The sequence below is a fragment of the Calidris pugnax genome, unplaced genomic scaffold (genome assembly GCF_001431845.1).
Source record: "Calidris pugnax isolate Ruff unplaced genomic scaffold, ASM143184v1 scaffold286, whole genome shotgun sequence".
NCBI lineage: Eukaryota > Metazoa > Chordata > Aves > Charadriiformes > Scolopacidae > Calidris > Calidris pugnax.
In genome coordinates, this window is record NW_015091021.1 from 617,067 (window position 1) to 631,912 (window position 14,846).

At 54.2% G+C, this 14,846-nt stretch overlaps 1 protein-coding gene across 1 annotated transcript; it reads right to left on the reverse strand.

The window, feature by feature from the left end:
- Positions 1-18: 18 nt before the first annotated feature.
- Positions 19-5,800, reverse strand: LOC106896096 (cytochrome P450 2C5-like). The gene is made up of 9 exons (XM_014955825.1): positions 5,535-5,800; positions 4,878-5,040; positions 4,358-4,507; positions 3,422-3,582; positions 3,093-3,269; positions 2,847-2,988; positions 2,237-2,424; positions 753-894; positions 19-563 (listed from the first exon to the last, which is right to left on the reverse strand). Exons 1-9 carry the CDS (start codon positions 5,709-5,711, stop codon positions 370-372), a joined length of 1,494 nt encoding a protein of 497 aa, XP_014811311.1. The 5' UTR covers positions 5,712-5,800; the 3' UTR covers positions 19-369.
- Between the last annotated feature and the right edge of the window lie 9,046 nt (positions 5,801-14,846).

Genomic DNA, 14,846 nt, shown 5'->3' on the forward strand with positions numbered 1-14,846 from the left:
TTCTGACAGACACCAGCATCCCATTCCAACGGTTATTTTTATTGCAGAAGCACCAAAACGAGGGAGGGCCCAGCTGAGCTGGGGAGCCACAGGCAGCCCTACCCCAAGGAGCAAGAGGTTCAACCAGAGTTAATAGATACGGGAGAAGGAAAACCAGTGCTGTGTTCCCCGTGTTACTGGGACATGGAGGGGAAGGGCTGGGAGCCAGGATGCCCATGGAGCTGGTGTCTGGGAGATCTCCCAGGAGAAGCTCAAAGCCCCCCTCCTTGATGGCCGCTGCTGTAGCACTCATGGTGGCACGGCCTGCTCTGACTTCAGAAGAAGTGAAGGCACCTGGAAGACACCTTCCTCCTCCCTGATGCCCTTTGCTCAGGAGGACACCAGGCGCCGAATAGCGAAGAACTTGCCTGGTATTGCCCTCCTCTCTATCTCCAGCCACAGGGAGAACAGGTCAGTCTCCTTGTACTCGCCGGCGAGCTGGAAGGTGAAGCTCTGCAGGAGGGTGGTGAGGAAGAGGAAGAGCTCCATGCGGGCCAGCGCCTCTCCCGGGCACATCCTCTTCCCTGGGGACACAGAAAGGGCAGAGTGAGCCCCGGGCTGATGGTTTCACCCGGTGCTCAGGGAAAAAAAGGGCGTAAAAGGATCATATTATGGGTATAACTTTGGTGCTACCCGGTACTCATGCTGGTGGTCCCGGGAGCTGATGCAGGGAGGGTGCTGGCCAAGGCGGCGCGCGCAGGTTAAACACTGACCTGCTGAGAAAGCCATGAAGGCTTCACGCTTCCTGAACTCGCCCTTCTCATCCAAGAAGTGCCCTGGGTGGATTTCTTGAGGGTTCTCCCACTGGGTCGGATCCGTGTGCACGGAAGAAAGTACTGGAATAACAACTGTGCCCTGTGGGAGAGGGACAGGGCAGGAGAACAAGGAGGAACATCAGTACCACGATGCAGCGCCCTGCTGACATGGATTATTAGCAAGTGAGGAGCATTTTAGGAGCACCGAGGGAGGCCGGGTGCACACCCCAATGCCCCCCAAGATGCCCATGGGGAGGCAGCCTGGAGTGGCGTCTCTGTGCCAGGCATGGACAACTAACGTGGGGCTCTGCTGTCCCTGTGGTCCTGCTGGTCTCTGTGCAGCTCATGAGATGATAGAAATTATTAAGTTATTCCCATTGATTTACTTTGAAACCCCCTCTCACTGCACAAAGTCCAAAGGAGGGAGGTGTTCCTTCAAGGTGGGCGCTACACAAAAGGCTTGTGGTCAAACCCAGACCAGTGGCTGTCCCCAGACCTGCCCCACATCTGAGGAGGTAGGGGCTGGCTCGGCCCCACACCAGGGCAAACTCAGGCTCCCGGCTGCAGCAGCCCTGCACATCTCCCTGGTGGAAAGAGGTGTTTTCCAGGACAGGCAAGGGACATGGGTGTGCCAGCAATGTGCCCTCATGGCCAAGAAGGTACTTTAAAAAGAACATGGCCAGCAGGTTGAGGGAGGTCATCCTCCACCTCTGCTCTGCCCTGGTGAGGCTGCATCTGGAGTCCTGTGTCCAGTTCTGGGCTCCCCAGTTCAAGAAGGACAGGGAACTGCTGGAGAGGGGACAGCAGAGGGCTACAGAGATGATGAGGGGCCTGGAGCATCTCTCTGCTGAGGAAAGTCTGTTCAGCCTCAAAAAGGGAACACTGAGAGGGGATCTCATCGATGCCTATGAATATGTACAGGATGGGTGGCAAGAGGATGGGACCAGACTCCTTTTGGTGGTGCCTGGTGACAGGAGAAGGGGCAATGGGCACAAAATGGAACCTGGGAAATTCCATCTAAACATGAGGAGCAGCTTCTTTCTTGTGAGGGTGGCAGAGCCCTGGCAGAGGCTGCCCAGGGAGGTGGTGGAGTCTCCTTCTCTGGAGACATTCAAACCCTGCCTGGACATGTTCCTGTGCAACCTGCTCTGGGGGGACCTGCTCTGGCAGGGGGTTGGACTGGATGATCTCCAGAGGTCCCTTCCAACCCCTGTCAGTCTGTGATTCTGTGATTCTGTGTGTGGGAAGAACTGACAGCAGCATCCACCTCCCTCTATTCCTCCACTAAAAGGCTATCACCATCTCCCCCCATCGAGGATTGGGAAAGACCCAGGACCTTCCGGAGTGAGCAAACAGTCCAGGGCCAAAGGTGAACCTGATTTAAGCCCCCCCTGCCACCCCTCCCCTCAGGGACACAGAGCCTCCAGGGCCACAACGTCTACCTTGGGGATGGTGTGGCCCCTGAACACGACGTCCTGTGTCGTCATCCTCGGGAAGTTCTCGATGCGGGTCTTGTGGAAGCGCTGCAGCTCGTGGATCACCGCGTTGGTGTACGGCATCCTCAGCTTGTCCTCCATGCTGGGAGCACGACCAGCACCCACCACCACATCGATCTCCTCCTGGATCTTGGCTGGGGAAAAGGCAGGTGTGGGGAGCCGCAGTGCTTGATGTGCAAAACCCCCCAGAAATTCTTACTGGCCTCCCTGGGCACCCATCCCAGAGCCAAAGGATGATCTATCAGAGGGAGAAACTCAGTATAACCCCCTGTAGACACCAGAAATAGGATCTTGTCTGTGTACCTCCCCAGATCAGGCAGGTTCAAATCATCTCTCATAGGCCAGCGTGGGTCCATCTGCACGAGCAGGGATGGAGAAAAGGGAGCAGGTACCCAGATCCTCTGGCCTGTGTGTCTCTGTGATGGCTGTCACCCTTGGGTGACCCATGGAGGATAATTTTGGTCTCCCCCCAAACAGGACCCTCTAGGGCTGGGACTCTCTGTCAGCACCGTGACCTCCTCAACCACAGAGAACAGTTGCATTTTGCTGCCCTTACCTTGAATATGGGGGTATTTTGCCAGGATCAAGACACAGAAGACCAGGGAATTGCTAGTTGTCACTGTCCCAGCACCAAAGAGGTTGAACACTGACATGACCAAGTCTTCATTGCTGTACATGTTCTCCGAGCTGTTCTTCTCCTGCAAGGACACGGTAGGGAGTGGATTCAGTATCATCTGGATGATTTTGCAGGCTGCAGCCAGGTCTGGAGGGCAGCCCTCACCCCACTTTGCACCACCTCTACCTTCTCTGCCTTCATAAGGAAACAATCGATGTAGTCCCGGGGGCAGCTGGGATCCAGACTCAGCTTGTGAAGCTCAACTCTTTCTCGGATGTAGTCCTTCAGCTTCTTGCACTCGGCAAAGGCTTTATTGTGTGGCCCAGGGAGGTGGTGCATGATGTTGGGGAAGGTGTTGTAGACCTGCAGAGGCACAGGAGAGCTCAGGTGCCTGGACGGAGCCTCCCACACCTTTCCTTGAAACCATGGTGTCCCATCAAAGCCAAGGACTGACCCAAAGCCAAGGGGCATCCCTTGACCCCCTGAGCACATTGGACTTGAGGGTGGATGCTTACCACGGCGATGGGGGAGAGGAAGAAGCTGACGTAATTCCCAATCATGTTCAGTAGCTCCAGAAAGGCCGTGTCACTGTAGCTGTAACGGCTCCCGAAGACAACAGAGCAGATCACATTGGCAACAGCATGTCTGAACACTATAATCGGCTCAAAAGCATTTCCTGCAGCCACAGAAGGGGCAAGAAAGGCATCAGAAAGTCAACAGTTATTTATCTGCTTCAGCACAGAAGACACCCTTTCTCCCCCTTCGAGTCCTTGTCCTCTGAACCCTGAGCCCTGGGTGAACCTGCCAGGTCTAACAGCTGAAGCAAAGAGCTGTCCTGCGCTGTGGGCTCCTACATCTACCTCCCTGCCCCTAAGCCCCTCCCCAGTGGTTGGGATTGAGGAAAGCAGAAGCATCTCCAGGTGCTCTGAGGACCTGGTGATGTGCCCTGGGGATCTGGGGGCCTGCAGAACATCTCCCTTCAGTGACTGGCCTCTGGCAAGCACCGCACATCAGAGGCAGAGGGGGCATCTTACAACCAAGCCTCCATCTCCTCTTATATTCAGGAAGCCCCAGAAGAGGTGGTGGCACTGAGCAGCTCAGTTTTGTTGGAGAAGAGAACATCACCCTGACAACCTCCGTGTCGCTGGAGCAGTATTCTCAATGCCATAACTTCAGTTTCCAATTTCTCTTCTTTGGGCAAGAAATGTTCTTCATTGGTCCCCCAGCCCAGGCACAGAGTTCAACAGCAGGATCTCCCACCCTGGCCTTTACACCATGACTTTATCACATCCCTGCAGCTCTCTCTGGGTGGGATGGGGTCTAAGCCCTCTCTCTGCAAGTATGATCCACACTGGCCATTCCAAAGAGCTCTGGGGACCACACGTGTCCCATGAGGCTGCTGTGTGTCCTCTGCTTGCCACAGGGGCCAGGGTGGATGGGACTCACGTCACCTTTGAGCTCTGCCAGCAGCTCCACCAGGTGCTGGGCCTCCTGCTGCACCCGCTGAGACATGGAGCTCTTCCCCATCCCGAAGTCCCGCAGGGTGCTGAGCGTGAACCTCCGCAGCTCCCGCCACTTCTTCTCGTTGTTGGAGACAAAACCTGGAGGGAGGCGATGGAGACCACTCAACTGCCTGCCCCACCACTCCTCCCAGGAATGGGGGACCCTGCTCGGAGCCCAGCTGAGGAGCAGTAAGACAATAAGCCAGGGAATGACCCTGGTGTGTGCCCAGCACCCCTGAAAGGCTGAGGATCCCTACAGAAACTCAGAACGAAGCTGGAACTGGCTAACTGGAATTAATACTGCCTTTGGACATGGGACTTAATAGCTGGAGGGACTTGCAGAGTAGGAAGTGGGTGTTTGAGGTCTTGGCATAGAGTCCCTCACTAGACATGAGCATGGCCAGCTGCAGTTGGGGACTTTCTGCTCACCCAGGGAGCAATGGTGTCTAGAAGAAACCCAGAGCCATACCGTAGTCTTTCGATAGCTGCACCAGAAGAGGTATTTCAGGTCTCCCTCCAAACTCCTCAGAGTGGCCCACCAGAGCATCCTTCACCACCTCGTACCCACAGAGCACCACCACCGGCTTCAGCCCCAGCCAGACGGTGAAGATGGGGCCATACCTGCTGCTGAGCTGGGGGGAACAGGAAAGCTGTGGTGAACGAGGGTCCTGCACCATTTATTCATTAGCCAGCCATTCATCTAATCCAAAATTAGATCTCATGGCCATAACATCAGCAAATGCACGGGCAGGGAGGGAAAGCGCATCCCTTGAAGCTGACATCCTTGACCCATCCCCACCCCACCCCAGGGAGCTTCTGATCCCGCTGCTACTTTGGGATTTCAAGGCACCATCTCTGGGAAGCAGCTCTGAATGGCAGCAGTGCCTCAGCACCCCCTTACAGGAGGAGAAGGACTTCAATAACAGCATTGATTATGCTCCCAGTAGCAGGGATTTAGGAAATCCTGGCAGGGCAAGACAAGAGGGAGGGAAAAAGAGGAAAGAAAGGTGGGGAAAAAAGTCGCACGCACAATTCCTGTTTAATTTTGACATGGGATGTTCCCACTTTCTCTCCTGCTGCCCTGAGGAGCTGGGAGTGAGTCTGGCGCCTCCAGCTCCTCTCTTACCTTGTCGTAGGTCCTATAGAGAGGCAGGACATCCTTTTGCCATAGGTTGCCCAGAATGGGCCATGGAGCAGGTCCTGGAGGCAGCCTGCTTCTCTTCCTGCTGGTTCTCCAGCCCAGGAACCACACGATGGAGAGGAGGAGGAGGGTAACAAGCACCATGGCTGATCCAGCATCCATCCTCGCCCTGTGACGCCGAGCAGTGAAAAAAAGAAATTCCCCTTCCAGGGAGAAAATCACAGCTGAGCAGAGAGGAGCCGAAACCCACTGCCTCTGCCCTTCCTTGGGCTCTATATAGGCACAGCCCTTCCTGTGTCCCCCGGGGTCGTCCCCTGAGTGTCTCCCCCGCAGCTCCCGGGGCGGTCAGTGACACGGAAATGCTGGTTTCTCCCGGTCAAGCACATACCTGGCCCCACCGTGTTGTAACACCCATCTCAAAGGGCTGACACGGGGTGGTGGGAGCATTGCAAAACCCCGCAGGCGTGCCGGGGGAGAGACTGGCGCTCCCCTCCCCACGCTGCTGACTCACTTTTTGCTCGGATCTCCCTTTTGGTGGCATGTGATGGAAGAAGATGTCACCGTTCTGGAAAAGCCTTGCATGGCACTTCCAGGTCATTGATCGTTTTGTCACTGTGACAGTGCAGTGACCCAGGAGTGGATGGTCTTTAAACATCAGCTGGGGGAAGCTGGGAGCAGGGCATGTGCAGCTGGTCGGGTACCTGGTTACCTTAGGTTAGGAGACAATTCTCCATCAAACTCCTTTCTGATGGAAATGGGTCAGACCTGGGAAAAACAACAATTTTTTTCTGAAATATTTTGGGGTTCCACTTGGGTTTTGGAGGAATGTCAACCCAAGGTGTTGTGGTTGTTGCAGGTGTGGGGTCCAGAAAGCCCACCACATCCTGGGCTGCATCCCCAGCAGCGTGGCCAGCAGGGCAAGGTGGGGGGATTCTGCCCCTCTGCTCTGTTCTGGGGAGACTCCACCAGGAGCACTGTGTCCAGCTCTGGAGTCCTCAGCACAAGAAGGACATGGACCTCTTGGAGCAGGGCCAGAGGAGGCCATGGAGATGCTGTGAGGACAGGCTGAGAGAGTTGAGGGGGTTCAGCGTGGAGAAGAGAAGGCTCCAGGGAGACTTTAGAGCCCCTTCCAGCCCCGAAAGGGGCTCCAGGAAAGCCGGATTCGGGAGGGGAACCACAGGACAAGGCGGAACAATTTTAAACTGAAAGAGAGGAGATTTAGATGAGTTCTCAGGAAGAGCTTCTTTGGTGTGAGGGTGGTGAGAGCCTGGCCCAGGTTGCCCAGAGAAGCTGTGGCTGCCCCATCCCTGGAGGGGTTCAAGGCCAGGTTGGAGGGGGCTTGGAGCAACCTGGTGTGGTGGGAGGTGTCCCTGCCCAGGGCAGGGGGGTTGGAACAACTGGATGATCTTTATTGTCCCTTCCAACCCAAACCATTCTATGATTCTGTGATTCTATGATTAACTCTTCCATGGGCTCCTCCAGCCTCCTCAGGGCTCTGATGCTTTTGAGCATCTTGCTCTGAACACCAGCACATCTGGCTGTGAGCACATCTGGCACTGGCTGAGCTGTGACACCTCTTGTCGAGAGTGCTCGTAGCCCTTGGCCAAGCGAGTTGGTCGCAAGCCAGTCGCAAGCTAGTTCCCAGCAAAGGGTGCAATTTTTCCTGCAAAACAAGGCTGGAGGGCATTGAGTGGTATTTTTTGAGGGGAGCCTGAATTATAAGCCTCACCCAGAGCACAGAGAGGCAGCATCCCCTGGTGTCCATCCGCAGGATGAAGAGCAGAGCCAGGACTGCGTTTGGGCAGGGCTGAGGGAAACAGCCAGAACCTTTGCATTTGTAGCCTTTTTTGGCCACGTAGCAGGGCGATTCACAGGTGTGGGGCCATCATCACCAGGCTCATCCCAGACAGGCCCCAGGGGGATGCTCTCTGCAGCCACAGTGTGATTCCTTGCACCAAATCTCTCTCAAATCACGACAAAGCAACTGGCAACGCCCCTTCCACACCCCTGGGACTGCTCTGTTTCAATATTTCGGTATTTCCCTCCCTTCATGCTGCCAGGGACTGGAGGGGAGCTCCACCAGCACCCCAAACCTTTGGGAGCAGAGGGTTGTGGCAGCTCGAGGAGCAGCCCCACAGCGATGCCAGGAGCCCCATAGCTGAGCCGCAGTGGGGCTGAGGCCGGGAGGTTACAGTGACTCACTTGTTTACCCCATCCCACCCTGTCCCCTCTCATCCCTCCTATTGCTCTAAATTCTTGGCTTAAGTGCCTGTGAGTGGGGAACTTTGCTCAGGGAGGTGATGCAGTTACTGGGATTTCGGCAGGGAGGGGTGAACAGCCTCTCGGTGACTGACACCTTTTTTTTTCCATGGCAGCCCAACAATACAAAGGAGTCACTCGGACAACAGGAAAAGAAACAGCCGTGGGGATTAATTTGAGCTGCAAAGTGTAAATCTGATGGAAAATTCCCTCTTCTGCGGGCAAGCTCAGGCAGAGCCTGTGTACGGCTGCGTGGACACCGACAGCGTTTGAGTGCCATGTTTACTCATTGCTGCAGCAGGTCTTTTGAAATCTGAACGTCTCTAATGTAACAAAAAAGCATTATTATATCACATTTTATTAATGAAACAGAGAAAACAAATGAATCACCCTAGGCATTAGGAGTGCCTGAGTCCAGGTAACCAGACAAGCAGTTTTACAAGAAATAGAATCATAGAATGATTTGGGTTGGAAGGGACATTAAAGGCCACTCAGTCCCACCCCCTGCCCTGGGCAGGGACACCTCCCACCAGACCAGGTTGCTCAAAGCCCCCTCCAGCCTGGCCTTGAACCCCTCCAGGGATGGGGCAGTCACAGCTTCTCTGGGCAAACTGTTCCAGGGACTCATCAGCCTCACAGCAAATAATTTCTTCCTAATATTTAATCTAAATCTCCCCTCTTTCAGGCTAAAACTATACCCCTTGTCCTATGGCTCCTCTCCTTGATAACTCACCGGGGATGATGAAACTTTGCATTTGTCTTCTTGAACTGCTTGATGAAACTTTAAGTTCCTCTTCATAATCTATAGAATAAATTAAATCAAAAGACCCACAATGTAGTTTCCCTACAGTATCTATTTTCAACTGTGCAGACAAAAAAGGGGAAGGTAGAAGTTGTTGACTAAATTTTTGGCAGCTGAATGCCATTTTGCCTGAAGGAAGCTCAGAAGGGAAGAGCCCAGATGGGCTTCAGTGCAGCCACTTCAGCACTTTGTGAGGCTGGGACCTACAGTGAGCCCAAACCACTTCATATGGACCCAAACCCATTGGTATTCTGTGTGTCTTTGTCTGATTTCCTTATACAGGATCTTGGAGAGCCGGGGTCTGTAGAGAAGCAGGCTGATGTAGGGCTTTGGGATTCCTTCAACATCAGTCAGTGAGACCTTTTTGCCCCAAAACCTAAAATAGCAGAGATGAGTCAGCAAAAAACCCACATGGATAGACCCACATGACATGACCAAGAAAAGGAGAAGAATTTGCTTTCTAAAAAAAATTAAGAGATTGCCAGGGCCTTTGGATTTTAATTCAAAGTCATGTTTTGGGCCAAAACTCATGCAGAAAGAATATGTAAAAGCAATCGAGGAGCAGAGCAGCCCGCGCTGGCCCTGCAGGGGCTGGATGCTCCCAGAGCGCAGGGGGAGGTCTGGTCCCAGCCATGCCCAGTCCTGGAGCCAGGGTGGACCCCGGCTCCCACCTGCCACGCTGCAGCTTTGCCAGGGCTGGGGAAATTGTCATGTTGCTGGATCAGGCCCAGAATGTGTCTGAGGGATAGATTCAAGGGATTAGAAGAAATGATGCTCATGGGATGTTTCTCGTGTATTTGGAAAAGCTGCGAGGCAAACACGGCAGCGCAGAAGTGAGAGAAGATGACTCCAGTTAAATAAAGAAGTCAATAAACTGTCTGGGTTATTAGATCTAGGAAGATGTGCTGGAGGCAATCATAAGGGTTGCTCCTGTCCCTCGGCTGGTGCCTCTCTGCAGTCGGTATCAAAGCACCGCGGGAAGGAACGGAACACATCCCACATCACGGCAGGAGGATGGGGAGCAGAGCCATGGTAGGGCTGGGAGTAGGGTCTGTCCAGGCTCACCACCACAGAAACACCGAGTCGCCGAGGCTGGAAGCACCTCTGGAGCTCATCTGCTCCAACCCCCTGCTCCAGCAGGAGGAGGCTACTCCAAGCCAGGTCTAATTGGGCTTTGAATGTATCCAAGGATGGAGACTCCACAACCCCTCTGAGAAACCTCTTCCCATGTCTGACCACCCTCACAGTAAAATAGCATTTTTTTATGTTTAAGGAGAATTTCCTATATTTCAGTTTCTGCTCATTGCCTCTTGTCACTTGGCACCTCAGAGAAGAGTCTGGCCCTGTCTCCTTTACCGCTCTCCATCAAGCATTTATTCCCATGGGTACAATCTGCCTGAGCCATCTCCTCTCTGGGCTGAATCATCCCAGCTCTCTCAGCCTCTCCTCACCAGAGAGGTCCTCCAGGCCCATAGCCTTTTCTGAACTCACTCCAGCATGTCCATATCTCTCTTGCAGTGGGGAGGCCATCATGGGACACAACACCCGGATGTGTCTCACCAGTGTTGAGCAGAAGGGCAGAATCTGCCCCTTGACCTGCTGGTGATGCTCTACCTGATGCAGCTCAGGAGGCTGGTGGCCAACTTTGCGGTGAGAGTGCATTGTTGGCCCACAGTCACCTTAGTGTCACCCAGGGCCCCCAGGGCCACCTCTGCCAAGCTGCTTTCCGGCTTGGGTGAACTCCAGCATGTCCTGGGGCTGCTCCTCCCCAGGGCCAGCACTTGGTGCTTCCCCTTGCTGAACCTCAGAAGGTCTCTCAGCCCATTTCTCCAGCCTGCCCAGGTCCCTCTGGGTGGCAGCACCACTCTCTACTGCCCCAGCTGCTCCTCGCACTGTGGTGTCATCTGCCAACTTTCTGAAGGTGCACCCTGCCCCATCATCTGGGTCACTAATGAAGGTGGCAAACAACGTTTCTGGTCCACAGGCTTTCAAACACAGCCTCCATGCCAGCCCTGCTGGGCTGTTATGCCGTGCGTGGTTTCAGCCTGGCTTTGCGGAGCCCATCCTCCCTCTGTAACCTCCTTCTCACAGCCTTGATGCCATTTTTCAAGGCTGATGCCCAGATCCCACCTCCAGTATAAAGCAAATCTGCACCCGTGGGTTCCCCTGACCTCGTGCATTGCCTCAGCTCTGCTGGCTTAGGCTAATCCATTAACACTACACTAAGGCAATTAATACTATCCTAATGCAATTTTCCCCAAAGCTGGGACACTGGAAGGTGCTCTACTCACCCTTGGGCTTCGACCATGCAAAACAAGAACGTGTAAAAATAGCTGCAAACCATTTTAATCTCTCCCCTTTTCCTCCCTGCACAGGCCTGGTGGCCGCTTGGTGCGTAACCTGGGCCGGCTAATGACTAATCTGGGAGTATTTTTGGTTGCTCTTAATAATGCAGCAGTACTTGCTGCATTGGAGTCTGGCCGTAATTATAGGGCAAGTGTCATTTCTCATTGCTGTCATCTCCTCTCGCTGGGGTGCAGCTCCACAGCAGCGTGATGCTGAGCCCCTTTCACACTCCTGGAGGGTCGTTTCTGGGGTTTCCTGTGGGATCCCTCAAGAAAATCCAGTTTTACACCACTGACCACCCCAGACCTGCTCTGGTGTGTAGGAGAGGCACAGTTTGATTTGTCTCAGTATTACAAAAAATGTGGAATTTTTGGTCCCAGTGTGAGGCAGGAGAAGCCATGGTGCAGGTCCCCTTTGTCCGCTCACCATACTCGTGCTGTTGGTCCTCTCCTGTGTGTCTCAGCTGAGGTCCTGGTGGCTGCTCGTTGGAGATAGGTGGCACCGACATGTTGTGGTCTTAGCTCCTTGTGTTAGCTCTGGCTGCATTGGCACTGAGCAGGGCTTTGGGCTTTAAAATACCTACAGGCCCAACCCTGCACCCTTTGAGGGGTCAGCGCTGGAGAAGCATCAGGCTCTTCCTTCATCCATCTACACATCACAGTTAAATCAAGCAGCTGGATTGGTCTGGTTTTCCATATGCCGTAAGGAGGAGGAGGCTTTCTCCTGTGCCAGCACGTTTCTCCAGGTCCTAAACTCCATGAAACATCTCCAAGGTCTGTGGGAGTCCTGTGGGACACTGGGGACAGGTCCTGCTGCAAGCAGGGCTCCTGTGTCCCATCTTGCCATGCAGTAAGATATAATTAGAGCAGGAAGATGAAGCAATTCCCATTTTTATTCAATAGGTATCATCAGCTTCCTTCTAGTCTACCAGGGGTTTAGTTTTAATGCAGTGGCAACAGCAGGTGATCTGTACAGTGGTGGCAAAGGAGAGCAGAGCACGGTCACAGCATTGGGAACAGCCCGTGGAAAGGGAGATAGTTAATCAGGGACTGCCAGCCTTCATTTCGATTCCTTCAGTGGCCAGAGAAAAAAGAGAGACAGGTATTTTGCCCATTAATCGGAGTTTGCACAGAAGACAAGTGAAGGCAGACTGTGTTTGAAGTGCCTGCTCCGAAGCGATGCACATCAAAGGCGAGCTTGCCCTGAAGGTCACCCAGCCCAGGAGAGCTGGGTGTGAAGACAGCCCAAATATCTATTAATATTTGGCCAGAGTCACGCACTGGTAGAGCATGGTCCTGGTCTGCGGGTGCACGTACCCCCCTGCCGCTGCGCTGTAAATCAAATGAGCTGGATGAATCAACAAGGGGTGGAAATTCATCACCACCACAGGAAACGATCTCAAGCGCCAAGTTTGTGACCGAACTGAAAAATGCGATTAAACTTTCCTATAATGTTTTAATTTTTAATCTTCCATCTGCTTCCCCGTGCTGCCTGTCCAATGTGGGTCGGGGGCGAGGAGCGAGGGGTGGGCTGTGGTGGATTTACAGCCGCACCAGGTGCTTCCCGTACAGCCCCTGCGTGCTTAATTACAGAATCACAGAATATTCATGGTTGGTACAGACCTTTGAGATCATTGAGTCCAACCACAAAAAAAAAAAACCAAAAAACAAACCACCAAAAAAACCCAACCAAATGAAAAAACCACACCACATCCACCCACAAACAGACACAAACCAACAATATTGGACACTAGAGCACGCCCTGAAGTGCCACGTCTACACGTTTCTTCAATACCTCCAGGGATGGCGAATTCACCACCTCCCTGGGCAGGCTGTTCCAGTGCCTGACCACTCTCTCACTAAAGTAATTCTTCCTAATATCTAACCTAATCCTCCCCGGCTGTGACTTCAGACCATTTCCTCTGCTCCTGTCATTATTCCCTTGGGAGAAGAGGCCAACCCCCACCTCTCTACACCCTCCTTTCAGGGAGTTGTAGAAGGCAATGAGGTCTCCCCTCAGCCTCCTCTTCTCCAAACTAAACATGCCCAGTTCCCTCAGCCTCTCCTCATGTGACTTGTTCTCTAACCATGTACACATGTTCTCTAAGCCTGTACACAGCATTAATTGCTCCCTGCAATTCCCTGGAGACCAAGGCTGGCTGTGACAAGGAGGATCCATTTGTACTGCTGGTAGTGGGTCTGGATTAAGGGTAAAAGGTGCAGTTCTCTGCTCCAAATCGGGCTAGAAAAGAAGCCTTTTGCTCTCCCTGCACCCTTGCTCCTAATGGACCAGTTGCACTGGTCCCACTCCTAGCTCTTGGCTCTGTTTTTAAACAAGATGAAGCAGCTTGTGCCTTGTGGACTGCCAATGAGAAAATGCCAGGAGCCCAAATGCACAAAATGCTGCTTTTTGTCACTCCTGTCACCAAACGTGATCCTGTGGTGGAGTGAATCCTGTCACAATTTTCCCCTCGTTGAACCATTCTGCTGTGCAGAGCTCATGAAGCTGAACGTGCCGGGCCCCACCCGCCGTGTGACGTCAGCAGCAGCTGTGTGACGTCACAGTGCATCTCCAGGAGCTCCAAGGCTCTACCCAGGGACACCGGGCAGCCGGCCCCAGAACCTCTGCTACCCTGTCCCTGCTGCCTTCGCCTCTCTGCCATCGCGACCTGCACCACCCCCTGATCCACTGAACCCAGCCCCATGGCCACGGACCGAGGCTTTGGAGCCACCAGCAACATGGATGGAGGCTGGGTGGGCACCTGGAGACCCCACCGTCCGCGCGGTCCTGTCCTGGCCCAGTTCACCAGCCCAGGACCCAAGTACACCATCCCGGGCACAACAGGTAACTGCTGTGAGGGAGAGGGCAGGGACACCACCTCCGGGGGACACCGGCCACAGCATGGCCACCACCTCCAGGGACACCGGCCACAGCTCCCTCCCCCTGGGCTCTGAGCCTCCCTGCCCGACACCTCTGCCAGGAACTTGTTGCTCCCACCTCAGCCTGCTCTTTCCTCCCTTCTGCCCCTCCATCTCCTACTTCTCCTCCTCCTCTCCTGCTTCCTCTCCTCCAGCAAAGCAAAATCACAGAACCAATCTTTACATTGGCCCCAATTATTTCAGCCACTGGTTAGGGGGTGAATCCTCCTCAACAGCAGCATTTGGCTGATATTGGGGTTAATGCTTCCAGCAACCTCTGTTGCTGGAAGCAATTGGCCCATGGGATGGGCCCCTGCTCTCATTCCTGGAGGAAAAAGTCACCGGGACAGGGAATTTCTGGGGTCGGCAACTCCCACTGCTCCACGCGGGAACTGGCTTCCAACAGGCCCCTGCGGGCAGGGGTCCTCTCACAGCCTTCTCTCCCCAGGTCACCTGGCTCACAACCCCACCAAAACCAAAGCTCCCGCCTACAGCATCCCACAGGGCAAACTGCCCCCCATCAGCAGCTGCTCTCCGGGTCCCCGCTACTTCGTGCCCCCGGAGATAAACAGGAATGGGAAGTACAGGTCTCCTGCACAGCCCATCTGCAGCCTTCCCAAGATAAAGACTGAGATCACCCCTGGGCCCGGTGAGTACCCTTTCTCCATCACCTCTGCCCGGCAGGACGAGCACCCTGTCCTTGTGGCCCTATGACAGTGCTGTGGATCCCTCAGCTTGTGCCCAGAGGGTTCCAGAGCGAAGCCCCAAGAGGGCTGAGCCGGCCTCTTGGGCTGGAAGGGAAGCCCCAGCTTCACCGCTTTTCTCCTCTTCCCCCCTGCCCCAGGTGACTATGCCACTGAGAATGCCAACAGGCACGTCTTCAAGCGCCCACCGGAGCAGACCATGGCTTTCCGGCACAAGGAGGCCCAGAGCCAGACACCAGGTGAGGAACAGGGACACATGCCCACACTC

What these genes read in the sequence shown, in the direction of transcription:
- LOC106896096 (XM_014955825.1), bottom strand. Translation starts at nt 5,711, where the DNA reads ATGGATGCTGGATCAGCCATGGTGCTTGTTACCCTCCTCCTCCTCTCC. An exon ending in GCAGCTATCGAAAGACTACG is followed by an intron (nt 4,508 to 4,877) that starts GTATGGCTCTGG and finishes GCCTCCCTCCAG; the next exon opens with GTTTTGTCTCCAACAACGAG. An exon ending in GGGGCCACACCATCCCCAAG is followed by an intron (nt 895 to 2,236) that starts GTAGACGTTGTG and finishes CCTCTCCCACAG; the next exon opens with GGCACAGTTGTTATTCCAGT.